The 27,102-nt window shown below is 50.0% G+C and overlaps 1 protein-coding gene across 6 annotated transcripts in view; it reads right to left on the bottom strand.

Moving 5' to 3' along the window:
* LOC144177714 (putative peptidoglycan muropeptide transporter SLC46) overlaps positions 1–27,102 on the bottom strand; it is a 101,830-nt gene that overhangs the window by 37,451 nt on the left and 37,277 nt on the right. For all 6 annotated transcript variants that reach the window (XM_077705288.1, XM_077705289.1, XM_077705287.1 and 3 more), the window contains 3 exons: positions 21,273–21,512; positions 11,175–11,258; positions 717–873 (listed from right to left, as the gene is read on the bottom strand). In XM_077705288.1, coding sequence (XP_077561414.1) covers positions 717–873; positions 11,175–11,258; positions 21,273–21,512 — 481 coding nt within the window. The remainder of the gene's footprint in view (positions 1–716; positions 874–11,174; positions 11,259–21,272; positions 21,513–27,102) is intronic.

Below are 27,102 nucleotides of genomic sequence, written 5' to 3'. Positions count from 1 at the left end.
TATTCGATTCGCCGACACCAGTCTGCACACGTCACTTTGTTGACTGCTGTTTCGCCGCCTGTGTATCCTTGTTAGGGGAGCACCAGTTCGCTCTAATAAACATGTTCTTCCTTTAAGACAGCTTTGACACTGTGACAATAGTAGGAATGAGGGTAGGGGGCATTAGGTCCACTGAGGTTCCCCTCATGCTCAGCAAGGTCCTGGAGCCCCCTGCCTGATAAACAAGCTTGACCAAGGCTTTGAGAGCCACCGTTTGCGGCTTCTAACCCTTCCCCTTTAAACTTCTCGCCACGGTAGGTGACAGTTTAAGTATGGGAGCTCGGGGTACGCGGTGTTGCCACTGACCGTCACCCAGATCACTCAAGGTGCCCCGTGCGGGGTTCTCCAAGTGATTCATAAAAAGCCACGACGCTCAGCCGCCTTCATCCCTGCACCGAGACTTCTGGCAAAGGTGTTCGCTCGGCACAAAAGAAGAGATGCCACGAAAGGCCCTCGCTTCGTGCCGCAGGGGACGCCACCCCTGGCTTCCTGCCCCTGCACGTTCAAAGCACGGCAGGAGCGTGCTCCTCGCAGTGGTCCTGTACAGCGCCCTCCCGGTCGGTACACTGATTCGCCTGCCTGCCCAGCTGCTCTGGGAGGAGCCCCCCGGCTCACAGAGCCCGTGAGGCGGCCCAGCCCTGCCCCCCATGCCCCCACAGCAGAGCGGAGCCACTCACAGCAGCGCCGCGAGCGGGAACAGCTGCAGGGCAGCCCCGATGAGGAAGGGCAGGCCCGGCTGGGAGCTGAGGGCCGCGTTGAACACCAGCGACGAGAACACGTCCCCAAACGCCGGCACCAGCGACTCGCACGTCGTCCAGAAGGAGAACACCCGGGCTGGACCCATGCGCACAGGGAGAGTCCAGCCAGGCAGAGTTAGCGGCACGCAGCAGGCAGGGACGCCCATACGCCGCGCTAGCACAAACTGCTGCAACAGGGAAACCACTAGGGAACTGCTTGTTTTTTCTTCCAAGGCTAATTTCATCGTGCCTAAAATGCAACAGTGAAATTACCCGCTGCGCAGAGGGATGTGCGAGTGCATGAATCTTTTGAACATTGAAGCGAGCAACACAACATTCTGTTTGGCTTTAATTCGAAGAGTGCTGTTCAAAAACGAAGAGCATTTCTTTCACAATGTTTCTCGAAGTTTGAAAGCACAGGGTGCACTTGTTTCAATAAACTCGGACGCATGAAATCGTGCCCTGCTGAAAACAATTAATGCATCGATCGAAACACACGCACGATGCATTCTCAGCAACGAGTCAGACCTATCCGCACACCAAATGCATTGTGCTCTGAGCAGCTACAATCGGCTGACACAAACATGCGTTGCATTCCACTGGCAGCGTTGACAGGCTTTCCCACAATGCACCAGTGACACGGGGCAAAACGGCAAGAGGGCCCCCAAGGCGTGGTCACACTAGGCTGTCACGACGGCAATGACGACACGAAAGGGACGCCAACAAGTCGCCGACCCATCAGCCAACTGCCGAGTTGCCAGTCCGCGTTGTCACACTACGCCGACGGCGACACGAACATGTCAGCCGATGGAAAGTCTCTGCAGTGTGACTGGCTCGCCGACTGAAGGTGCCGACAAAACCGGTCGGCTGACCTGTCGCCCGACATGTTGGGAACCGATCAAGAAGCAAAAACAGCACCCCGACAACGACCGTGCTGTAATGAATGCGGCCCAACTTTGTTAGTTTCGAAGGTCCACGATGCCAACACAACTCAGTACTAGCACTAATGCAATCCGTATATTGGCTTTACGATGCTTCGGCGACATCGCTACCCTGGAGCATCAAACTCCATATCCGTGTGCGACTGGCACACTTGTAGAAAGTATAAGGTCAATTACGTGCAGACGAAGAGTTACGGAAAGTAATTTAGGTAGGCTTGTGCGAATAGTAATATTTTAGTTCGAAGCGAATTCGAAGCGAATAATCCTGGGGTCGAATATTTTCGAAGCAAATTAGAATAGTCGCGTAGAAAACCGGGCTAGTTGGTACAGATTCATCTTCGCAGCGCACAAATGACACGACAAAGGGGAGGAAAGGCAGGATTCATCTTCAGCGCTTGTCCAGTGTTTTCCTCTTCTTTGTCCTGTCATTTGTGCGCTGCAAAGATGAATTTGAATAGTTGTCAGGTGTCCGAAGAACAAAACAACAGTTGAAGTTGTTCTATGCAAAAGTTTTTATTTGTGAGGTTAGAACATACACAGGCATCACAGAGAATCCTGTGATAACATGATAAAAAAAGATTTCTATATACAGACAAGCTGTAGAAGGTGCTTCCATCTACACAGGTAAACAACCTACAACACATACATGCATAACACATCACAGAAAATCATTTGATAACGTATTTCAAGTAAAATAATAATGGCTTAAAGACTAGCAGCTCTACACGCAGTGAAGAAGACGTTCCCTGTGACTAGTTTCAAGGTTACAACACAGAACAAAAAAAATTGAAAATTTGGCTACATATTTTAAGCAAAAAAAACCATTGGCATATAGACTAGCAGCTCCACATGCACCCGCCGTGGTTGCACAGTGGCTAAGGCGTTGTGCTGCTAAGCACAAGGTCGCGGGTTTCATTCCCGGCCGCAACAGGCGCTTTTCTGATGGAGGCGAAAAGCAAAAACGCCCGTGTGCCCGAGATTTCGGTGTACGTCAAAGATCCCTAGGTGGTCAAAATTAATCCAGAGCCCTCCACTACGGAGCACCTCATCGCCTGCGTTGCGTCGGCGAGTTAAGCCCTATCAATCAGCTCCACATGCAGTGAAGAAGGCACTGATATCTACTAGTTAAAAGTTTACACCACACACAGAAAAAAACAGGTACTTGTTTGATGACGTTTCAATAAAAATATATCACAGATCTACATGCAAGTAAAAGGTACAGTTAATAATACAACATTCAGAAATTCTCATGGAGAAAAACTAGCTCTTCCACATGCTGGGGAAGGAGGTGCTCTCTTCTGCAGGTTGCAATGGCACCCACTGTCGAAAACCGCGTTTCACTTGTTGCTTGGGTTGCTGGCACTGAAAGGTACCTGCGGGCTACTCTTACAAGGGACGGGTAGAGGTGGCTGCCTTTGGTCTTCCACCATTCGAGCGGGTCCTCACAGCGAGGAAGGAGGGGAGCTCTCAGGTAGCTCTCAACATCATCTTGGATGGAAGGACCGGACGTCATGGAATCATCTGACGCAAAGTTTGCAAAGGCCCCCCACACAGAAGAAGTGTCTTGGGAGCCTGTACCACTCCCACTTGATGCTTCACCGCCTACAACTTGCACTGTTCCCTTGGTGCTCTGGTGAGAACAGCACAGGCCCACTTCTTCTCTGCCCTTTCCGTATAGCAGGCATCCTTAAACCTTGGGTCCAGCAACATCGCTAGGTCTATATCCTCAGATGTCTTGACACCAGGAAACCTTGCCTTGATGCTGCATGCCAGACTCGAAGCAATTGCCGACGACTCATCTGATTGAGCAGCGCGTCGAGCAAGTACAATGCCAGTGCACTCCAACAATGGAATGGCTTGAGCAAGTGGATCGAGTACCTCCGCAGCGGCAGTCATCAGCTTCCATTCAGCTGCAGTGAGGTTATCAACCCCATCATGGTGATCGGTTTGCGAAGCTCGAGCATCCTAGTGATCATTTGGTGCTCACTGTTCCAACGTGTCGGAACATCTTGCACCACTTCAAGGGGATTCAGCTGCATTTCTTTTTGTACTCCCAAAAGGCACGCTCGAGCCTTTGAGCTTCTCTGTAGCGGCCAACAATAGCCCTGGCCTTCGTGCACAGTTAGGAAAATCCAGGTACATCCCGCTTGACTTGACGTCACTCACGCACAACTGCAGCTTGTGCCCGAAACATTTTATGCCTATCCAAGGCGACTGAGCAATTGCTGCAGTGAAATTTCTCCAATTGTTTGTAACAATTATACTGGCACAGTACCTGCATTGGGAAGTGCCCACTCCATGACGCCTTTTAGAAACAGCACCAAGTTTCCGGCTGTGTGAGCGTCCGCCATTTCAGTACATGCCAGTGCGTGCACATGCAGTTGAAATGAACTGTCCATGACGTGGCATGTAACTGACAGGTAGCTTTCATTAGCACGCGATATCCAACTGTCCGTCGTAATCGAAATCGCCTCTACTCCACTGTCAATCACCGCTTTGAGGCTGCTCATCAAGTTTTGCTTCTTCGAAGCGTAGCGCTCCGGAATGATTGCTCTAGAAAACGTTGTTCGCGACGGAACAACGTACTCGGGCATAGCAGTGTTCATAACAGCCACAAAGCCCGGCTCCTCAACAATATTGTAGGAATGCATCCCGCGCACTATAAATCCGGCAATAGCCTTTGTCATTTGCTGTGCTTTTGCCGCCGTATGTTTCAGCTTCGGCTTGAAACAGTCGGCTACCGATGGCTGTTGCACATTAGGCTTAGCGACAGCCGTAGACTTCGCACTTTTCCGCGCACAACGCTCCTTTTCGAATGCCACGAAGACATCCGGGTGCCTCTTCAAATGAGTCGCCAAAGTCGTCGTCGTCCCCGTTGGCGTCTTCAAAACAGCGTTGCATTTGAGGCACTGAGCTTCCTGGCCTGGCCTTTACAAAAAAGTTCCACATCGGGTTGGCACCCGTGGGTGCATTGGCCATGTCACTTGGAACACTGCAGTTAAGCGCGGAGTACGGTCAACATCTGGTCACTGCACGCGTGCCGCAAAGTTGTTTGGTTACGGTTCACTGCTTGAAACAATAAAAGGGGAGCCTAGACTGCCCTGGCGAACGTGGGCGCCAAACATGGCTACAACGCCTTGAATGTGGCTTGGCTTGTCTTAGCTCCACATGTACCGTATTTTCCGGTGTATAAGTCGCGGTTTTTTTCTGACATTTTCGTTGGTGCGTCTTATCCACCGGTGCGACTTATGTATGGAATAAATCCGGTTCGCGGCGGCCACGCCTGGCCAGCGCACGTTGAGACACAGCTCTATGGTCTAAATGAATACGAAGCCCACTGCTACGGCGTTTCTCATAGCCCATATGTTGCTTCAGGACGTTAAACCAGAGAATTTGCAACTTTTCTAGTCAAAAACAATCATAATGGCCTGCAACAACTGTGCGTCACTTTCTGCCATGCGCAGTAACTACATTGCAGAATAAATTCAAAGTAACATCAAACTGGGTTGCAAAAACAACATGCAGCTTGTAAATTCTTACAAAGTTACTCTGAAGGAGGTAAACGTGCTGCTAATTTTTAAAATGACAGCTTGCTGATAAGTTTCGAATTTCGGGCTGCTTCCGTTCGCGTCACTTCTGTTCGCCATGACACCTTTATTGCGCGGATTTACGACAGCACGCAAGACCCGCGCGACGTTTGGAGAGGTGGCCAAGTGGGTCTCCGACTCTTGGGACTCCATTTCTACAAAAACAGTTGTAGCCGGGTTGATAAAGGCCAGAGTAACCCGGTCAGCGAGTGGTGACGATGTTGGCGAAGAAGACATCAGTGAGTCGGAGGGCGATAGCGATACGCTGGCGGAATTCCCACTTGAAGTTGCTGAATTATTTGTTAGCGAGTCTGCGGAAGAAGGCTTCGATGGTTTCGTCTAAACACCGTCTAAGTACACGCCATCTGTGTGTATCAATAAACCATTTTTGAGAAGTTAGTTCTGGCTAGACTTTGGACGGTATATGCACGTCTAGCCCTCCTTACCGAGGGGTGCGTTCACAGGCGGCGGCTGCAGCAACCATGTACTTTCGCCGCACTTTCTAACGATCTGATTCACTATGAGTTTACCTAATTAACAAGTGCGTCTTGTATACCGGTGCGTCTTGTACACCGGTGCGACTTATATACGTTTTTTTCGGAAAAACTGTCATTTTGAGGGGGGTGCGACTTATACAAAGGTGCGACTTATAGACCGGAAAATACGGTAGTCAAGACCTGATGTTAATGACACTGCGGCTTGCCTAACCAAACCGAAACTCCTGAGAGTACTTGAACGCAGTTTTGATATTCGTTCACCCCGAATACTTCGAAATATCTGAAATTTCCAATTCAGGTCGAAGCGATTCGAATACTGTAATATTCGTTCGAACATTCGAAGCACTCGAATATTCGCACAAGCCTAAATTTAGGTAATAATGAATCAATAATGGCTGCAGCAACGCCTCCTGCATAATCATTGCCTCCTAACGCGAGAGCGAAAAATGGCCAAACAGCCTGCTGCTCTCTCCTACCCTTTCCTGCTCCGTAGCCTTCCTGCGTGCTTGCATGTCCGCCGACAGGCACCGCTTCTTGGAAACTATGCAAAATATATAAAAGTTTGTTTAGCGTCCCCCAGGCGGCGCTCCTACACCTTCTTTATCACCATGCCTGTCTGTCTTGGTCTGTCCCAACGTTTTTAGATTAGGTCAGTTGGCAAAGAGCGCGGCCTTCCAAGCACCGCGGCGCGGGCCGGTGCTGTCGCCGACCAGGCGGTGGCGCTGCGGTAGCGTTGAGATCGGTCTCGGCGCGTCGTCTGCTACTCCTTGCTTGGAAAGGCGCCGGTGAACGACCACCGCACGCCTTTAATGTTCTTCTTTGACATGCGAAATCCAACTTCGCTCTACTCTTACGCTTTAGTGACAAGAGCTTTACATTTTTATCGACATTATAACGAGAAACAAGCTGTACTTAATGATGAATAAACTTTATTGGAGACCAGGTGCTGATGTTAGGGCACCCGCCCGGTGGGAGGCTTCCTTAGTCCGGGATGCCTTGGGCTATGCTGGCCATCTTAAGCTGTACTTAAGAAGAAAAAAAAAGGCAAGGCGAACACTGCACAGTCTTCGGCTGCTTCCCGTTCTATTTATTTATTTTTCCATTTAGTTTTTCCCCAGTACGGGATCCCTTAAAGCTCAATAATGTTTAAAGCATAGCCGAACACGTCTTACACTTCTGAAACTGCGGGAAAGCCTACAATAGTCAGCCATCTACTTGGAATCAAGAAAAAAACGCCTCGACATTTTGATTTATGCTGTGTAAGAAAATGCAGTAGGTACGTTTTCACGAGAACATATTTACAACCCCAACAAAACTGATCAATTGAGCCGATTGGAAACCAAGTGCTGACGTGCGCGCTCACGTGCACGCGCTCAGCAAATTCTTGGTATTTTAACTGCGGACACGAAAAATTACGATTTGTTAAAGAGCTTCGCTGTTAACAAAGAATATTGAACCAATTATTAAACCAGTGTTTTTTTATTTCTTTGACAGGTATAAATGTGGTTTCTTAAAAGAAATAAACGTTTTTTCTCGGATGAGAATGCTTGTCGTACTGCTATTCTTTTTTGTTGGTTCGTAAATCTGATGGACTATCTGTTAGGGTCACAGAAACTTTCATTTATCTTCTTGTAGTCCTGATAAGCCGATTTTTTAAAGCGTTTCGCCTGGTAGTTTTTCCGCTGAGCCATCGCTTATGCTGTCTTCTGCGTTTTTTCCTGCTCGTTTCTTTTTGCAATCTGCAGATAGGATAACACTTCTCAGTTTTGACTAGTCAGAATGATTTATAAGAGGTTTAACGCGCCGACGCTTCACAGGCGATGAGGCGTGCCGTAGTGGAGGGCTCCGGATTAATTTTGACCACGCAGGGGATCTTTAACATGCGCTGAAATCTGAACACACGGGTGTTTTCGCTTTCCGCCTCTATCAGAATAGCGGCCGCCGTGGCCGGGAATCGAACCCGAGTCCTTCCGCCCAGCAGCACGGCGCCTTAGCCACCGCGCCGGGTTGGGATCTGATCTGGATGCACCGCGAATATGTTGTGCCGCACACACTGCATGCCCTTTCACGGCAGTTGTTGCGGATGAAACGTCTGGAAACAGGTAACATTTGTTACAAGGGCTGATCTTTAGCAACAATGTAGCAAATAAATGTTGTTACATTATTCTGCCTTGTCAGCTGGGGGTGAAATTCCCATTTTTATCGCTGTAGCTACACGGCGTAACAAGCAAACCTCTTGAATTAACTTCAACCGACAAGTTTTGCCCGACTACTGCACCCTTCTCAATGACCACAATTGCACCCAGAATCTCCGAGCTTGTAGAGGATAACCTGGGTAGGCGAAGCCTTCACATTCTACGATTGAAATGTCGGACATTTGCTGAATTCCTGCATAACCGCGAACCACAGCTCAGTTCCCAATGTACGTGCTGACATCGGCGCTTTCTACACCACTCGCGCCACTTACGCCAGTTTCCTCGTGCAAAGACCCATCATTTTGGCAGGACGCAACATAGGTGGGAACCACTGTCATCCATTTGGGTGGTTTTCGGCATGACTTTGACGTCTTTGGTGGCGACAGATGCTCAGGTATGTCAGGGAAAATACGAGGCGCCGCGCGGTCCCTCAGAGTCCACCTGCCTTACGGTATCCTTACAGTTTGACCACTCACGGCGTGTTCGTAACAGTTGACGATGTCTGAAGGCTCACAATGAATGTCACAAACGTATGTTTACAGCGTAACCACGAAGTTTTTCCGCGGAATCGCGCTTTCCCACGCCTTCAATCCGTCAGGACCCTTCGGCGCTTTGAAGAAATGCCGCTGCACGGACTTGGCCGCTTCCGAAGCATACACCGAACGGCAGCCCGGCGCGCAGCACGTCAACAAACCGCACCGACACTTCAGAGATCCACTAAAATATGTATGCACGATAACAGCACAGAGCTAATACGTTAATACAGACGTGACGAACAGGCGAGCGCCAACAGCACAGCGTAAACACATGGCCGGGGCGAGCCTCGCTCCCCAAACTAGATCTCAACGCTACGCCAGCGCCACCTCTCGGACTGGCGACAAAATGGTGCCGCCTCTCGAGGCGCAGTTTGCAAACTGACCTAATCTAAAAACGTTGGTCTGTCCTGATAAAACCGCCTTTGCCTCGGAGCAAAATCACTTGTGCTGCCGCAGGCTGATGCTGGCTCTGCGCACGTATCTGCTTGGATCACGGGCCCCGAAATTTTCTGAGTGGGGCGTCCCCCCTCTGGCCCCTCCGCCTTTCTGTCTTGTTTTGTCCCCGCTGTTCGCACTCCGCTTCGGTATGCACTTTTAAAATTGAGGACTGTACTTTAGAAGGGCCCGGACAGCGTGGCGGGCCCCTCAGCTGCTTATCCTTTTGTTTTCTATAATCTTCTGAAATTTACAAGGACTTGATATTTTTGGAAAGTAACGGTAGAAGTGAGTGCCTAAACAAAAAATGTGCTTGCAATTTTTTCTTCCCTTAAATCCTCGAGAGAGAAAATTATCAGCAGAATAATGGCTCCACCATCCGAAAATATTGTGATTCTATTCGCAATTCTTCTACCCGACAATTAATAGGTTCTTACACTATTTCAGTTCTGCCTCCGCAAGTTATCTTTGGAAAAATGCAGCAAGTATGAAGCGAGCGACACGTTGAACGAGATCCCCAGTGCGCCCCAGTTAACTATCGCCCCGTCGTGGCTAAGATGTGAGCGAAACGGCTCTTGAAACCCAACAGACAAGCTGGCAGACACACGTCGTAGAAGCGGGTGCAGCGTTCGCGACTAGCGAGCCGTGACGTAAGGCGGGATGTCCACTGGTGCGCGCCACATAGCGGATGAGTGCCTGAACTAAGCGTCCCTACCCTTCCCATAGAAAAGCGCATGGCGCATTAGGCAATGTTTATACTGGCAGCGTTGGCTGAAGTATTCAGCGTAAAACAAATTTGCGGCAAGCACTCCACAGTGTGAAACGGCAGGTGAGCACACATTTGCGATTGCTCCTCCCCTCGAAGCAGCGGAGTGGATGGCGATCAGTTATTGTGGGGGCTTCGGGGAACCCGACTGCACAAGCGCTATTCAAGAAATTTCACTTTACCAGCCAGGAACTCTGTAAGCCAGCTAGTAAACATCGATGCATAAGACCGGAAGGGTGGCCTCCATCTAGTACATGGGTTATTTGCCGGATGCGTGCTATTGGTGTACTGGCAGGCACAGTGGTCTCGAGCATTGCACACACTCTATCAACGGTGCGGGTTCAATTCCCAGCGGGGTCAGTTTATTTTTTCTGAGCGGCTTCTTAAGTGGCATGGTTAGTGTCTCAAATTATTTTTTGCGCGGCTTTGAGAAGCAACATTTGTTAAGAGACTTCTCAGAGCCACAACAATCAATTTTACATTCTTGCAACGTGTTTCTTGAAAATGTGATACCACTGTGACACTGTCAGGCCTTCCCTAATACAGGAGGTTAAATTTCTGCTGATGTATGCACTGATGTATATGCATAATCTGTGTGCTAGAAAGGCCTTTTCGCCCATCCGAAATTATCAATACCGTGGTAGCAGCGGACACAGTTCTTTTTCCACCTGCGTCTGCGATCCAACAGGAAGCTGAGGAGTGCACACAGTACAAGCAGAACACAGACGGGTAGGCATAAATGGCTGTGGTCGTGGCAGCAGCAACCCCAGTCTGACGGTGTCGCGCAGTCATCGACAGGGTGTGACAAGCGAGTCGGCCGACAGCGTGGAGACACCGGCACGCTGCAAATTTTCCCTGCTAAAGCTGGCACCGCCAACACCCTCGGGGTAATGAAGCCCCGCTGCCCACTGACGTAGTCCCCCGTCTCGTGCTCAGGCGATGTGCGCCGCTCATCTCGCCGGCAGCTTCCTGGGCACGCACCCTCTCTGCGGAGGGTTCCTGCACCGACACCCCTCGAGGCTGGCAGGGGCTGCTCCCGTGCCGCCCACTGCTCCGCCACGGGGAGGTGCGTCACGCGATGCGTGGCTGCTGCCTGCCGAGGCTGCCCCGCATCTGCCCCTGCCCGCACAGAACGGCGCGCACCCACTGTCTGGCCTGCTCCTGCGGGGCACCGCTGCCGTGCGGCTGCCCTCCTTGCCGTGCAAGCGCTCTTTTGAACCCGAGCGCACGTCTGCCCCACTCTGCAGGGCTGGGAAACCTGGTCGAGCCCTCGGAAGCTTGTACTGCTGAAGCCCAGTGCTGCTTGGAGGGGAGTTATTCAAATCACATCGCTCACAGGTAGCCCATACACGCTCGCAGCATTCAAAAAATCCGTCCTACACTGACAACGAGTCCCCGTGTGGTGGGAAAAAAAAAAAAAAAAAAAGGAAAGAAAACTCACTCGCTTCGTGCGGGTTGATCAAGCTGGAAGCGTACGACAGGATGCCGATGCCCGCGGCTCCGCCCGGGGACCCCAGGACGTAGCCTGCACCAATGAACATCCGCTTGGGTCAAGGCATGGCACCACCACCTTGCTGCACTCAACGACAAGGGAGGGAGGGACGTGACGGTGGCAAAAGCACTGGCAGACAAGGGTCAGTTTGCAACAAGCCTCTTGAGTTTGAGGAAAACCTCTGGCCCAGCACAGACGTCAATACATTGATAACCACATACGATACGGGACTGGATATAATTGGGCCTTTTGTGACCACCAGTTGGACTCCCACAGTCTAGTCAATGCATAGGCACACCACTTGCAGGGTCCATTAAGACAAACAGAAGCTTGGTTCAGCACAAAGGCCGCTTTGTCCCGATAACAATGGTGCCAATTATCACAAGCCTCCGACAAATAATGGAGATATTTGTGGTAACTGGCACCACCTGGCAACAATACATGGAGCAACTTCCAAGAACATCCACGAGATGCCGCGACGAGAGTGCCAATAGAAGGTAGAGCGCGTGACCTGTGTGTCAGAGTGCCTACGCCCCCGACAGCGGCTGTTGTGTCCTGACTGCCGCGCGCTATGTTCGCGAGACCGGTCACCATAATATTTACCCCTCAAGCGCTTATCACAGCCCTGACAACCATTAACACACAGAAAACCATGTCTTTAGCGCTGGCCCATTTGACGTCCCTCCTGCCCAAACATGCCACTGCAGCACGAAATTTTAATGTTTATAAATATTTATTCGGTTTTTTGGTATAAAAAATCCCTGTGCCTAGAGTGCCGTCTGATGTTAGTATAAGCACTCCACTAAAGCGATGTCCATCGTAACGTAACACAAGGTAACATAACATAACCTAATGAAGAGGAAAAAATCCATGAGTGAAACTTGAGCGCCAACAGACACAGGGACGAGAAAGGGAAAAGACACCAACGCTTACTATCAACTGAAAGATTTATTAAAATCAAAAACACATACAGTTGAACCTCGATATAACGAACCTCGATTTAACGAAATTCGCGATATAACGAATTTTTTCAAGTTTTCTAACGAAATTTTGCTAAATCCATGTATTTTTATCTCGATTTTACAAAATAATTTCGTGCGGCACTTTCGATTTAACGAAGTCATGGCGAGAAAGGGAGAACGAAATTCCGGTCGAGGCACGCTTTATTTTGCCTCTCAGAGCCTACATTGAAAACATTCAGTACTCACATTAACTCTTAAAAGGCTAAAATAGCGGTGAATTATGCGGTTGACAACAATTAAAAGCGATGAAAAAAGCTGCTCAAAGAACGCTAGTGGTCATGGACGGTTGAATAGTGCGGCCACCATTTTGACGTCTCCATCGTTGCCTACGCCAGCGCCCTCTATGCTTAGGCTGCCGAAGGCTGAAGCCTACTTCAAGTGTCTTTTTCTGCGCATCCTTGCTCACGCCGCGGTGCTGCTGCTCTAGGTTGTGCTCGCTGACAACCACATTAATATTTTGTTCGTCCATCATTAGATGAGTCTTATAAGCAGCATGAGCACTCCAAGGGAAAGAAAAGTGTTCCGAACAAGAGCCTGAGGAAGTGTCGGTGAAACCGAAGGCCATTGAAGTGATGGATGCCATCGACGTTCTGCGGAGGCACGCAGGGCGCACGCGAATGTTGAAGAGCAAGCCTTGTTAGCGCTGTCAGCTTACGAGCGTCACGTAAAGCCCACCCTGGTCAAGAAATGCCAAGCACTGCTTACGGACTTCTTCACTACGGCTTGAACATCGAGTGCTGGTGGCAATAAATTGCTCTCCGAACGTGGTCAAAACGTGTTCATTAGACAGCTGCGATGCGGAGAAATCGGTTTCTTTAGGGCTCAGCGGGCATAAAAGTAAGGACGATGCTATATGTACTACATAGTGAAGTCCCACCGGAAATTGCTATACGCACTACCCATATAGCGCCATCTATGGGTGCTGTCAGGAAACACTTTTTTTTATGTTTTTAACGTACGTGGCCTCAAGCGTTCGGACGGTCGACATGGCTGCTTTTCGTCGCTTTTGACCTATCCATGGATGGATCGATCCCACCAATCTTGTTGCGACAAATCACGGTAATAAAGCGCAAGTCTTGCGTCATAGGCCGGGCTGATGCACACGATTCGCGCTAGGGCCGTCAGGCTGGCATGGCAACTTCCAGATCGCGCCATAAACACACTGCAGTGGTTCGAAGACGGCTTGCCCAATCTGAAGGTAGGTATTTCTGGCCTCGTTGGTTTGTCCCGCAACGCTTGCTTTGCTGATGTTGAAGTAGGAGACCCGCATCGACCACCAAGCTTATGTTTCCGTCACCAGCCTTTCCAGCCGATGCTCGAGCATGCATGCGTGTCGCATGGTTCCTAAACAGCCGGCCCGTGCAACTGAACGGTGCGAACGCATATTGTATGCCTTCAGCGCGTTTCCCCTCGCCTTGTTAAATGTCGTTGCATGCATTGTTACAAGTGGGATGACGCATAAGGACAAGCACTTTTTTAATCAACAAGTGTGAAGCTATTAGTAATGATAGGAGATGGGGGGAGTCAGTGCTGGTGCTTGGATCCGCTTCCTAATGCCGTATAATTAGTGTACTGAATCTTTCTCAGGGCCAAAACATTGTTCCAGGTTGTAGTGAAAGTTGTGGAACAGACCAGGCAGGCACCCGTGCCCTTTTTCTTATCGTTTCTCTTTGAATCAGCCTCGTATTTATGCATTGAGAACCAATTCGGCCAGCGGCACACTTTATTGGTTCCTCATGTATATATAAGCATGGGCGTCAGCAGGATTTTATCTTGAGGGGGCCGGCAAATCCAGTTTCACGAAGGAAGAGGCAGAGGGCATGGGGGAGGGTGCAAGTGCTGGGGTAGCTTGGGGGGGGAGGCAACATGTATACGTTCCCATTCTGCAGTATGATTCTAATCTTGTACATTGCTATTTTTAATCAGACGTGGTTTTCTTTGGGTGGCAATTTCTTTTTCCTAAAAAAAATGTAGTTCTTATTGTAAATAGCACCAAGCAGCAGAAAAAAAAAATTGCGCCCACCTCCCGCGAGGGGAACCCTGTGTAGATGCGACGCATCGTGGGGTCCGTTAGATCGATTCTGAAATCACGTGAAACGTGTCGGGAACGCGTATGATTATTATGTTTTATGATTATTATTATATTTTATTGGCCAATCTTGGTCAATCTCTCTAAGTGGTATGCTTGGGGCTTCGCTGTCGCAACGACCTTTACTCCATCATTGTAGCTGTAAGTGGGAGCTTCTTTTCTTTTATTGCAAGTGTTAATCATTGCCCCATCATGCGTTGTATCAGTAGCTTCTTGAAGTAGTTTGAATGAGTCAAGGATATAAGGTGCGTTCGTAGCATTTGATTCTGTCTCGGTTTTGTGGCGCAGTGGGAAGAGCACCATGTACCTCGCGTTCCGCCCACAGGGTCGGGGGATCAAAACCGGGCGCCGCTAACTATCATTTTTTAAGTGTGAATGCACTTCTTAAGCGAGCCTGAAGCGTCCACCGCCGTCCGCATTCCGCCGCTGTCCGCATAGCAACAGCTGCGGGTGCGCGCGCTCCTCGTCTTCCTTGGCAACGGGGGGAGATGGGCGCGCGCTGCCTGGCCGCTGACATGGCACATACCCACGTGGGGGATTGGCCAGGAATCGGGCGTGAGAAGGGCTAATGCACCCGCTTAAAGGAGTACTGACACGAAATTTCAAAGCTGAGATCCGCTCTAGCAATCAAGTACAACGACAACACAAATAGGTGTCTGTGAATAAATGCATCTTTCTTTCTTTGTAGTTGTGTGTGTGTGTGTGATCTCTCTTTCGCGAACATTACCGAACCGCGCAAATTCAACTCCTGCATTCGCACTTTCACATTCTTCCCCTCGGGGAAATGCGGGGAGTTTTTTTTTATAGTGTAGGGGGAGGGGTGTGGACGGACAACGCCGTATGTAGGGACATGGCGAGTGAATGAGATGCAGTCGCATCTAAAAAGGATATCAGTTCTAACTGAGGAGGAAAAAGGTTCACGTCAATTTATAAGGCTATGCCAAAGACAACAGCAGCTTCTGTATGCAGTGTGGTTCCAGTGGGGCTAACAAGTGATTTGCAAAAAAATTGGACACCACTTCACACTGCGTGGTCGCATGCAGTTCTGCACCAACAGCATCTGCCCCACTTTTCTGTGACTGGCAATAAAAACTGGCTGCTTCAAAATAATAATAAAGGAGTTTCTCAGCCACATTTACATTCAGGCAAAAAGTATTGTGCAACCATTTCATGTAATAAGAGTTGGTATGGAAAATCATGCTCAATAGCTTTTTCACGAAAGTTGATTTCAAGAATTGAAATTGGGCCAGTAGGACAAAAAATAACACAAAATGAAGAAACGCAACAAAGGTCCTGGGTTTCGCCATGTATATTTTTTTTTGCTCTTTTTCTATCATGTATAGAAGCAACACAGCCGTATTGCTAATTATATTGCACCTTTGGTTTTACAGGTCACCCAGAAAGGACAACACCAACTGAAGCTGAGGATACGGTGTAATAAAAATTTACTTTATATTGTAAAACAATGGCAGTGTTGCGATGCCTTCTTGAAAGTGTAAGAAACAACAGCCTTTCTTGGACCTTCTGCATGGAGACTTATTTTTGGATAATAGTTAACTCGTTTCTTCTTGTCTTCTTTTTCTCTTAGGGAGGAGGGTGCTTCTTTTTTTTTGAGGTTGTTTTGAGTTGACTGTTTTTCACGATTGATTCAGTTACAGTTAAACCTCGTTATAACGAAATTGAAGGGGCGCCGCGATTTGCTCGTTATAGCCAATATTTCGTTATAGCCTTAGACGACATTTAGTGCAAATATTATGCATTGTAGAGACCTACAACAAAAAGCGGGCGAAATAGCATCTTGCTGCACGGCGATAGTCAGTAAAATAAACACATTCCGGAGGTAAAAAGGAAAAGTCACGAACCTACTTTATTGCAGTTCAAAACTCGTATTTCAAACAGACTTGGCTACGAAGAAGTCCGTAATTGGACTTTGATGCACCTTCCTGATGCGAGCGATGACTCCCGCAGCTGCGGCCGCTACGTTCACCTTCGCCGCCCTCGTGCGCGCCGAAGTAGCGACGCAGCACTTCCACCACATCTAGTGCCTCCGACGCCGTCCTTACCGCTTCTTTTCAAGCCATATGCAACAGCGCTGACGATGGAATCTCGGTTGCTCAGGATGGTGGACAGCGTACTCGTCCACACGTCAGTCTCTTGCCACCTTACCACGGAGTGCACCTTACCTTCCTTTGCGCCCGATGCGACGGCTTTTATCATAGCCGTCTTCTGTGCAAGCGTGATAGTCTTCCGCTTTCGCTTCCCACCTGTCGCACTCGCGTTGTTGGAATCACGCCGGCAGTACGATAAAAGACAAAGCTGAAGACTGCCAAAACCCACACACACACAACTACGCCATACTACGCAGCGACGTCGGTGATACGAACAGGGGAGGAGAGAAGATGGGGGGGGGGAGGAAGGCGACGCAACCGCGCGTCTGTGTGCATTGGGGTTTTTCTCGGGCTCACCGCGGATTGTCCGCGGATTCCCCGAAGCCATAGGGATACGTGGGAAAATCGAACGTCGGACTGCTTCTCGGGGAGTCCGCGGTGAGTCCGACACTGTAAATCGAAGGGCCCCATTGCCTGCATGCGGTGCGCAGCGAGAGGAGGGTGGGGGCTTCGCGGGCGCAGCGTCCGCATGACGCGCCAGCCAGCTTCGCGCGCGTGGTGGGAGTTTTGAACTGCTAATACAGTTGCCGCGTCACGCACTGTCTCAAATCCGCGTTGCACACTGTTGTAAAATTAGCTCAAAATTTGATTTCCCCGCGAAATTTGTTTGTTATATCCCGTAACGTGAAAATTTTACCTCGTTAAAACGAGGTTTTAAATACATTGGTTTCTATGGCAACTTTCAAGGGGAATTGCGATTTGCTCGTTATATCCATTATTTCGTTATAGCCCGTCTCGTTATAACGAGGTTTAACTGTATTTAAGCATTCTGGAGTGGACATATTCTCATTAATACTGAGCAGACGTCGCCTGACGTTTATCATGCAAAGCGTCACACGTGCACCCTGCATGCTCACCACGAGCACGGACGAGTTGCAGTGTATGAATGAAGATAGCACAGAATTCTTTTATCAGCATGTAACCACCTAAGAGTCCCATACTGGAGCAAAATCATGGGCATCTTATGTGCATAGAAATAATAGCAGTTGCCCTGCCAGTTGGAAAACATACAATTAAAACAACGCAGATGCTAATCAATATAATTCCTTCTGCTTAGAAATGGCCTCTTTCCTGTATTTTCTAGTTTATAAATGTAACATGACGCTTGACTGCAGCAGCTCTGATAAACTAGAAAGTGTCAACAATGAAGAGATGGGCATTGCTTCCACATAATTTAGAGATAATTTTTTTTACCATTCGTGATGTGAAATTTCCTAGGCGAGTCTTTGGATCTTGGTAAGAAACTGTTACAATGCCCAAAGTAAAATGTGGTGGACAGATGGCACTGCTAGCATGTGACATTATGTACGTGAAAGAAAAAAGTTCTATACATCTTCCTGTTTCCTTTTTCCGTGTCTGCATGTTGAAAGCGCCTTTATTTACCAAAAGAAGGCCGAGTGGGAGGAGGGGTGTGAAACGTTTAAAGGTCACACTGCAAAAGAATGTGTCCTAAGCGTTTCTTAAACACTATGGATGAGCTGCTTTACAGCAGAAGCGTTTCTTACTATCACATTTAGCCCCAGTGACTTTCTTGCACAGCTTAACCGCCATGCGGAAAAGCCAACTTTAACAGCTCGAGGCAAGGTGTACAAACACATGAGCACAGGTGCACGTTCTCCCGTTTGTACTCAGGAGTTCCTGTAGAACATGCTTTAGTTAACTGCTGCGTAGTCAGTTAAAACTGGTGTTTTGTGCGCCGCCGAAACCACAACGCGCTAAGAGGCACGGGGCAGCGTTGTAGACATCTCACTCAGGGATCTTCAGTGTTGATCGAAACATCGGGTTCGCACAGTAATTTTTCGCCTTCATCATAAATTCAACGCAGCCTTGGCTGCCGGGAATCAAACCCGAGACATTGTACCCCCTGCAGCCATGAGAGACCATGCGACATCTGAGCAATCTGGCGCCTGATAAATCTTATTAAGGCGAATAAAGCCGCCGTGGGATATTATTTAGAGAGTTGGCAATACCCAGGAATGAACAGCATCGGGCTACACATACTTGCTTACACAAAACTCAAAAATAAAATACACAAAAAATGACGCGGCCGGCCCGACCCAACATACGATATGTTGATCGTATGTTGTGCACCGGCTGCCCGCGTAATTTCTGTTCCTGCCTCGATTAAAAGCTCAAACGCGTCGTAAACGGCCCTGTGGGCAGGCATAATCTATTTCGCGCCCATGACTAGAGCGCAAACTTTGCCGTGACCGAAACCAGGTACGTTGCCGTTCGTACGGAGGTCGCGTCAGCCCCCCACCAAGCAAGCTTGAGAGCGTTTCTGACAGCGCCTCATAGATGGCGCTATATGGGTAGTGCGTATAGCAATTTCCGGTGGGACTTCACTACGTAGTACATATAGCATCACCCCAAAAGTAATTGCTTAATCAAATTTGGCCAGAAGATATTTAATGTAAGCTTTCCGCTTTAGCGGGAGCACGTAAGCGCTGCTCCATAAAGTGAAGCAGTCCGTGTGTACTCCGCTCAACTCTATCATGGCTTTATCTCGAGTGTCGTGGTTGCATCACGCGCCCATACTGCAGAGCCTTTGTGCATGAAAAAAGTCTTTCGAAAGCTGTTGGCCCGCCGCACCCCTCAACGCCGCGCCTAAGCCTACTACTGAACGGACAAAAAGAGGCGTAACTTCGAACCAGCACCTCGCCGGGGTGAAGTTCACGGGGCATGGACACGGGTTCAATTGACTAACAGCGGCGTTTAGTAGTGACCAAAATGAAAAGAAAAAACAAAAAGTGGAAACCTAGTCTCCTATCATATTTAATGTGGCGTTGCGGAAAAAGCACCGGTTTTACGATGACACGATTTACTGTCGGCTATCCGAATTCCATTGCCGAAGTGTTGAAGCTCTTAATTCACACAATTTTCGCGGCCAGTTTTAGTACAAATTTCGGTTTAAGTGGAGAGGTAACTACATAGCAGTTGTTTCTGAGCGATGGGCAAGGTTTTGAAACCTTAATAACTGGTTAAATTAACTGTAAAATCGAAACCTCGATTTTAAGAAATTCTCGATTTGACGAAATTTTCGCCCGCAAGCACGACTTCGGTATATCGAGGTTTAACTGCATATACCATGTCAAGACCCAACAATCAGGCACGTGTGACCGTCGCGCATGCGTATGGCGGTACATGAGGACAACCGCCCCCTTTTCCTTCTCTTCTTTCTCTTTTCCTCATCCTCTACCCCGTCTTCTTAAGAAGTTGCACTTCTTTATCTAGAATACTCAGCGACGGGTGACTTATACAATCAGAGGCCCTAATCCGGATATGGAAGGCTTCAGCAATTTCCCTGGTAGCACGGTCTCTGTGCTTAAAAACAACTTGCGTGTCTGTGAAGCATGGCTTGCAACCGCAGTCTGAACAGTGCAGCGCCAGGTGTGTGCAGGGCCTTCCTTTCAAGGAGGAATGGTGCTCCCTCAAGTGTACATTGAGACAGCGGCAGGGAGCTCTCCATGGGGAAAAGGGCGACGTTCCGGGCATCCTTTTTGAGGAGGCGGTGCCTGGGGAAACACTGGCAAAATGCACTGTGTGCGAACTGCACGTCAGCTGAATCGGCTGGCGGCCGTGTTTTTGTTGCCATGGCAACACCCAATCAGGAGAGACGTTTCAGCGAACGCGGCCGTATGGCCAATCGTGCGTTGGAATCTAGAGGTTGCTCCGTCTCACTGTCTCTTTTTCTGCCGTTTGTGTGTGTGTGAGTGATCGACAATAAACGCAGTGACTGCAAAGCGCAAGTTGAAGACTCGGCCGATCTAATGCGACCAAGATGGCGGCACCCAGTGGCGTCGTTCCGGAGACACAGCGATGCGAAAATTGCGGCGTTTTTGTCGTTCTGCGGAAACACTTAGTCACCTCAGCTGACACAAATATTTTTCTTTGGCACTTCGCGATGGTTTTTCATAAAGAAACTAGGTAAACGCATAAAATGTAAGACATTGAAAAAAGGCTGTGTCTAGCGTTCCGTCCAGGCGGAATGGCAACTGTCACTAAAGTTCCGTCCAGAGGAAACACAACTCGCGTTGAGAGCAGTCTTTCTTGATTTTTACCTAACCGGCCAAACCGCTACCGCTCACTGACTAGCCAGAATCACTGATAATTATTAATCATTATTAATAAGTACAGATGATACAGATCCAAATGGATCTCAAAGCCGCCACCTGACACCCGCTTCACAATAATTAAGCGAGAGCAGTCGGTCTTGATTTTTACCTAACCGGTCAAACCGCTTCTGCTCACTGACTAGCCAGAGTCACTGTTAATTATTAATCACTGGTAATGATTACAGGAGATCGGGCATAACTGGCGATGGCTACGTCGGCCTTGGCTCCAGTGAGCGGGAGCGGTTCGGTCGCTTGAGTAAAACACCAAGACCGACTGCTCTCATCGCGTGAATTGCAAAGCGGGCGTGAAGTATATCTATTACAAAACGCTAACCACGACAGCAAAAAAAAAAAAAAAAAAAGGGAGAGAGAGAGAGAGAGTTTCAAGAATCAAACCAGGGACTACAGCGTCCGTAAACAGCGGCGCAACCGCTACACCAAATCCCAGGACGAGAAACGGCGGCTAATCGGCTGGTTTTGATTTGGTGTTCAGTCTGGACGGAACTTTAGCAGTTTTTAGCGTTCCGTCTGGACGGAACGCTAAACACTTCCTTGAAAAAAACGGTTTTTTGGTCCCTCTTGGCCACCTGAGCCCCTTAAAGGCAAAGGACAGCGCCCTCTGCAGGGCGTCGTGTCAGAAACCCCCCACTCACTGAGGTAGTACATCCACTCGCGGGTGGCCAGGCCCTTGAGGGCGTTCTGCAGGGCAAAGGCGGCGACCCCGAGGGCGGCCAGCGCCAGGTCGGGCGCCTGCAGCAGGCGGCTGAAGAGCAGCACGCACGCAGCCGTGGCCCCCAGCTGCACCAGGCCGAAGAGGGCCGTCACCGAGGCGAATTTCACGGCCGTCCAGTTGAACCGCTTCTTGGTGTAGTAGTAGTTGATGCTGCGCGCCGCTGCAGCAGGGCAAAGAGGAGGAGGAGGAACGGCCGCCACGTTAGGGCGCTGCTTGCACTGCACGGCACGCACAGGCTCGCGCGCATGCGGGCAATGTACGCTGGCCGCCCCCCCGCAAATCCACCTCTTCCCGCATGAACGCTACCAGCGTGCCCACAAAGCAGTGCTGGTGGGCAGAATGCTAGCCGATGGCTTGGTGCCGCACTGCTCGCAGCAGCGACACCTCCCCTCTCAGAGGCAGAGAAATCGGGCGCCCCTCCCCGTCCCGGGAGCTGCCCCTCCCGCCCTTAGCGCCCCCCACGAGCCCTTTGACGGGCCACACACGGGTGGGACGCAACGGGGAAGCGTGAACGCCTGTCCACACAGCTTGCCTCTGCAAGTGAAACACGAATGTTGCACAGTGGAACCCCGGTGACACGTCCCCCGGATCCCCACGGTCCCGGCAAACCCCCCATAGAAACAGTGCATTGAAAACCCCGATGGTATGGCGCTCGGGTGCCTGCGGTCCGCTTCATACGACGGGCCCTGGCGGGCGCTATTCCCATATTTTGCCCCGCTTTATTATGAACCCCCCTTTGACGCTGCTTGATGTGCAAAGCTCCGCAGGCGGGCCAGACCAGTTGCTGAACAGATGCAGGCAAGCAGGCGGGTTAACTCCCGAGCGGGAGTTAACCTGCGACGGCCCCACGCGGCAGCAGTACGCTGACACGCCAACCGTGAGAAGTCCAACTTGAGGTGGCAGGTGGACCGTGAATTTGAAGCTCCCATCGAGCCTCCTACAAACGTGGAAACACATACGACGCAGCCCCACGGCAATGACCGGACAGCCGCCCACTCAATCCAAGGTTCTTCCTTTCCCGACGCTCTCTCTGCTCTGTGCTTATCAAAAGCTGCGTGTGGACTTTCGCTCTTTTCTCTGCTACAGCGCCTCAATTCACGCGCAAAATACAGGAGGTGATGGGGGGAGACACGTACCATTGGCACCGCCATTTCGGGTCCCTCGCTGGAAGCCGCAGCAAGTCACTGTACCAAGACCGCGCTACAATTTTCGCCACAATACGGTTTACTCGCAAAGGTTGAATTTTCTATTACGTGTTGCTGGGTATTGTGGGAAACAAAAACAGCTATGTGTTGAGCCTTATGACTTAATAGCGATGGCACAGGCCCTTCCAAAGGATGTCTCAAAGGATTCAAAGACAACAATGCTGTTTTTTGTTAATCTCCGCCTTGTACTATCGTTCGTTTCGCTTGGCCCTGGCAGTTTCACGCTCGCCTTTTCCTCTCTCAATTTGCTCGAGCGTGTCGGCCTTAGATTGTGTAGTGCGCGGTGCTTGCATCGTGGGCTAGCTGGACACCATGAAGGGGAGGGAAGGCATTGCTTTTCTTAACCTGGGATTTCAGTGGAAGGTTCGCAAATAACGTGAGAAGGCGCAAAATATAGTACAGTTAAACCTCGTTATAACGAAATTGAAGGGGCACCGCGATTTGCTCGTTATAGCCAATATTTCGTTATAGCCGTAACCGACATTTACTGCAAATATTATGCATTGTAGTTACCTAAAACAAAAAGCGGGCGAAATAGCATCTTGCTGCACGGCGATAGTCAGTAAAATAAACACATTCCGGAGGTAAAAAGGAAAAGTCACGAACCTACTTTATCGCAGTTCAACACTCGTATTTCAAACAGACTTGGCTACGAAGTCCGTAATTGGACATTGATGCACCTTCCTGATGCGAGCGATGGCTCCCTCAGCTGCGGCCGGTACGTTCACGCCATCTTCGCCGCCCTCGTGCGCGCCGAAGTAGCGACGCAGCACATCCACCGCATCTAGTCCCTCCAACGCCGTCCTTAGCGCTTCTTTTCAAGCCATGTGCAACAGCGCTGACGATGGAATCTCGGTTGCTCACGATGGTGGACAGCATACTCGTCCACACGTCAAAGTCTCTTGCCACCTTACCACGGAGTGCACCTTACCTTTCTTCGCGCCCGATGCGACGGCTTTTATCATAGCCGTCTTCTGTTCAAGCGTGATAGTCTTTCGGCTTCCCGCCTGTCGCACTCGCGCTGTTGGAATCACGCCGGCAGTACGATAAGATAAGGCTGAAGACTGCCAAAACCCACGCACACACAACTACGCAGCGACGTCGGCGATACGAGGAGGGGTGGAGAAGGAAGGCGACGCAACCGCGCGCGCCGTGTGCATTGGGGTTTTTCTCGGGCTCACCGCGGATAGTCCGCGGATTCCCCGAAGCCATAGGGATACGTGGGAAAATCGAACGTCGGACTACAGTGAACTAGAATATTCTAGTTCACTCTAGTCGGACTGCTTCTCGGGGAGCCCGCGGTGAGGAGGGGAGGGGAGGGGGGCTTCGCGGGCGCAGCGTCCGCATGGCGCGCCAGCCAGCTTCGCGCGCGTGGCGGGAGTTTTGAACTGCTAATACAGTTGCCGCGTCACGCACTGTCTCAAATCCGCGTTGCGCACTGTTGTAAAATTAGCTCAAAATTTGATTTCTCAACGAAATTTGTTCGTTATATCCCGTAACGGGGAAATTTTACCTCGTTAAAACGAGGTTTTAAATACATTGGTTTCTATGGGGACTTTCAAGGGGAATTGCGATTTGCTCGTTATATCCATTATTTCGTTATAGCCCGTCTCGTTATAACGAGGTTTAACTGTAGTTTAAATAAGTTCATCGCCCGCCTGTCACGGGAGACCGTCTAGTAGGTCCGCGTTTACCTGCACCCCGGTCGTATGACGCTTCCTCGCGGTCCCTTGAAAGTCATTTTATCGGGGGGTTCCACTGCAATAAGTTTTGTCTGGGTGCCGACAAACAGAGGAACCTGGAAATAATGTGAAGCCAGCTGTGGCGTTTTAGGAATCCAAGTTCCGTGATGTGGCCCGAGTAGCATTGTGTGAAGCCACCAATATGGCCGCCTAAAACAGGTCCACAGAGTAGCTTTCTTCCACCTGAATGCTTGCGCACTATGCTTGCGTAGAAAAGCCGCCACCTGGTCCCTCAGTTGCAGCAGGTGCACGAAACAAGGTCTTCCCAGCGTTGCACACCCAGTGCTGTCCCTTCAGCTGACGCCACTTTTCCACGACACTGGACTGGCGCTAGTTGGACATGTTGCCGTTGGATTGGGCATAGTGTATGACGTTTATTCTAAATGCTGCGGTACTTATCGTAAGCAAGAAGAAAATAGCACAGCCACGCTCAGCAAAACAACAAAAACAAAGATGGCACCGCATCTGACTGATGTCGGTCGCGATGATGCCTTTGCAGCCTGAATGGGCCCGATGGGCTGCCTGGTTGCCAGATGACAACCAACATCATGCCAATGACCGGTGAATACCGTATTTACTCGCGTAATCCTCGCACTCGCGTAATCCTCGCACCCCTAATGTGAGCCACCAAAACTTGGATTTTTTGGTTCCTCGCATGATCCTCGCACCCCCACTTTGCAGCGGCGAAAGTTGCCTGCTCGCAAAACCTGCATGGTGCACTTGTCTCCAACGCGCGCCCTCCCCCGCCGCCTCTCCGTTCGGCGGAGAGCGCTGTGTATCCAAGGCCATCCAGGCGCCCTAACAACCTGCATGGCTACTCCCTAACAGGCGCCCTAACACGCTACTCACACTGTCCTTGAGCCGGTTTCGCGCATGTTTCGCGTGCGCGCAACTAGACGGTGTTCGCGCACCCGTTGTCGTGTCGTCGTGTCGCCGTCGTGGTCCCGCCATTGAGCGGCAGCAGTCAGTGAGTCACTCGCGTCAGTGATGGATAGCTCGCAGCCATTTTGAGAACTTTTTGATCTCTTTGTTTTGTGCTTGGTGCTGCTGCGCCATGGGGAAGAACGCCAGCTATACTGCCGCTTTCAAATTGCAAGCGAAAGAGTACGCGATCGAACACGGCAACCGTGCCGCAGGCAGGCACGTGCTTCGGCGTCACCGACTTCAACGTGCGTTACTGGAGTAGGGCTTGCACATACAACGACGAGATAGGGCGTGCGCCAGAAAGCAAAGGCGGCAACTTTATGATTGCTGATCGACGGAAGACTGTTTACGTTGTAAATAATAAAATAAAAAAAAAATAGCTGCTGTTGGCAACACTGAGCTTACATATACAAAAAACGACCGCTACATTTAGCGGGATTGGCATAAGGCAAATTGGCAACACTGTGCACCGGATTTTTTTTCCCCGCATAATTCTCGCTCCTCTAACTTTGCATTGACTTTTCCGAAAAAAAAAAGTGCGAGGAAGATGCGAGTAAATACGGTAGGTTGCACGAACCAGAGTTCTTACGGTGACCTAGTTTACACTCGAGACCCGGCTACAAGGCCAGCTCTGCTGAACTCCGCCACAGATTGCCAACTGGCGTAGCGTCAGCGAACAGCAAGAAACACACACGACACAGAAGTTGCCAAAACCGACGTTTATTGCAACTTCAATCGAAAACGTCCGGCGCATCGTTCTTCCACTGCCAAGACCGCACCCTTTTTCGTGACTGCATTCAGCCGCCAAAAGTCAACACATGAACGCCAGCTACCGTCTTTTTCTCGAACGAGCACCCCTGGGAACCCCAAGGGCTCGTCGAGCGGTGGATAATGCCTGCTTCTAGCCATTCCTCCAGCGTCTCATCAGTTGCCTGCCTCTTGGCGGGGCGGACGGACTGGGGATTGCATTTCCATGGTTGAGCATCGCCGGTGTCTATGCAGTGTTGTACTAATCTGGTGCAACCTGCTTGCTCCGTGAATACCTCGTCGAAGCCATTTAACAACGACAAGACGCGGCCACACTGCGCTGCTGTCAGCTCGCTAGCACTTGCTAGGAGCGCACAATTCCTCGCCCCATCTCAGGATGGAAAGTGTGCAGCGCAGGAGAAATCGGCCGCGGCAGCAGCAAGCTCAAAGGATGCAGTGCGTGGCAGATACCGACAGATAACATCAAATTGGGCTGCAAAAACAAAATGCAGCATATAAATAGAGAGCGTTACTCTGAAGGACGTAAATGTGCTGCTAAGTTTTAAAATGACAGCTTGCCGATAAGTTCCAACGTACGCGTCACTTCCGTCCGCCACGACACCTTTCTTGCGCTGATTTACGAAGAGAGGATGCCAAAGAGGTGGCCAAATGGGTCTCCGACTCTTGGGACTCCATTTCTAGAAAAACAGTTGTAGCTGGGTTCATAAAGGCCGGACTGATTCCGTCCGCCAGTGGTGACGATGCTGGCGAAGAAGACACCAGTGAGTCGGACGACGACAGCGACGCGCCGGCGGAACTCCCACTTGAAGTTGCTGAATTATTGTTAGCGAGTCGGAGGAAGAAGGCCTCGATGGTTTCGTCTAAACGCCGTCTGTGGGTACACGCCATCTGTGTGTATCAATAAACCATTTTTGAGAGGTTAGTACTGTCTAGACTTTGGACGGTAGATGCACGTGTCTAGTACTGCTTACCGGGTGATGCGTTGAGAGGCGGCTGCCGCTGCAACCATCTATCTTTGCTGCACTTTTTAATGAACTGATCCTCTATGAGTTTACCTGATTAAAAAGTGCGTCTTGTACACCAGTGCGACTTGTGTACGTTTTTTTTTTTT

Source organism: Haemaphysalis longicornis, unplaced genomic scaffold (genome assembly GCF_048455015.1).
Source record: "Haemaphysalis longicornis isolate Haplotype H1 unplaced genomic scaffold, Haemaphysalis longicornis Haplotype H1 scaffold_30, whole genome shotgun sequence".
Classification (NCBI taxonomy): Eukaryota; Metazoa; Arthropoda; class Arachnida; order Ixodida; family Ixodidae; genus Haemaphysalis; species Haemaphysalis longicornis.
The sequence above is the reverse complement of the archived record's forward strand: the minus strand, read 5'-3'. Positions and strand labels throughout refer to the sequence as shown.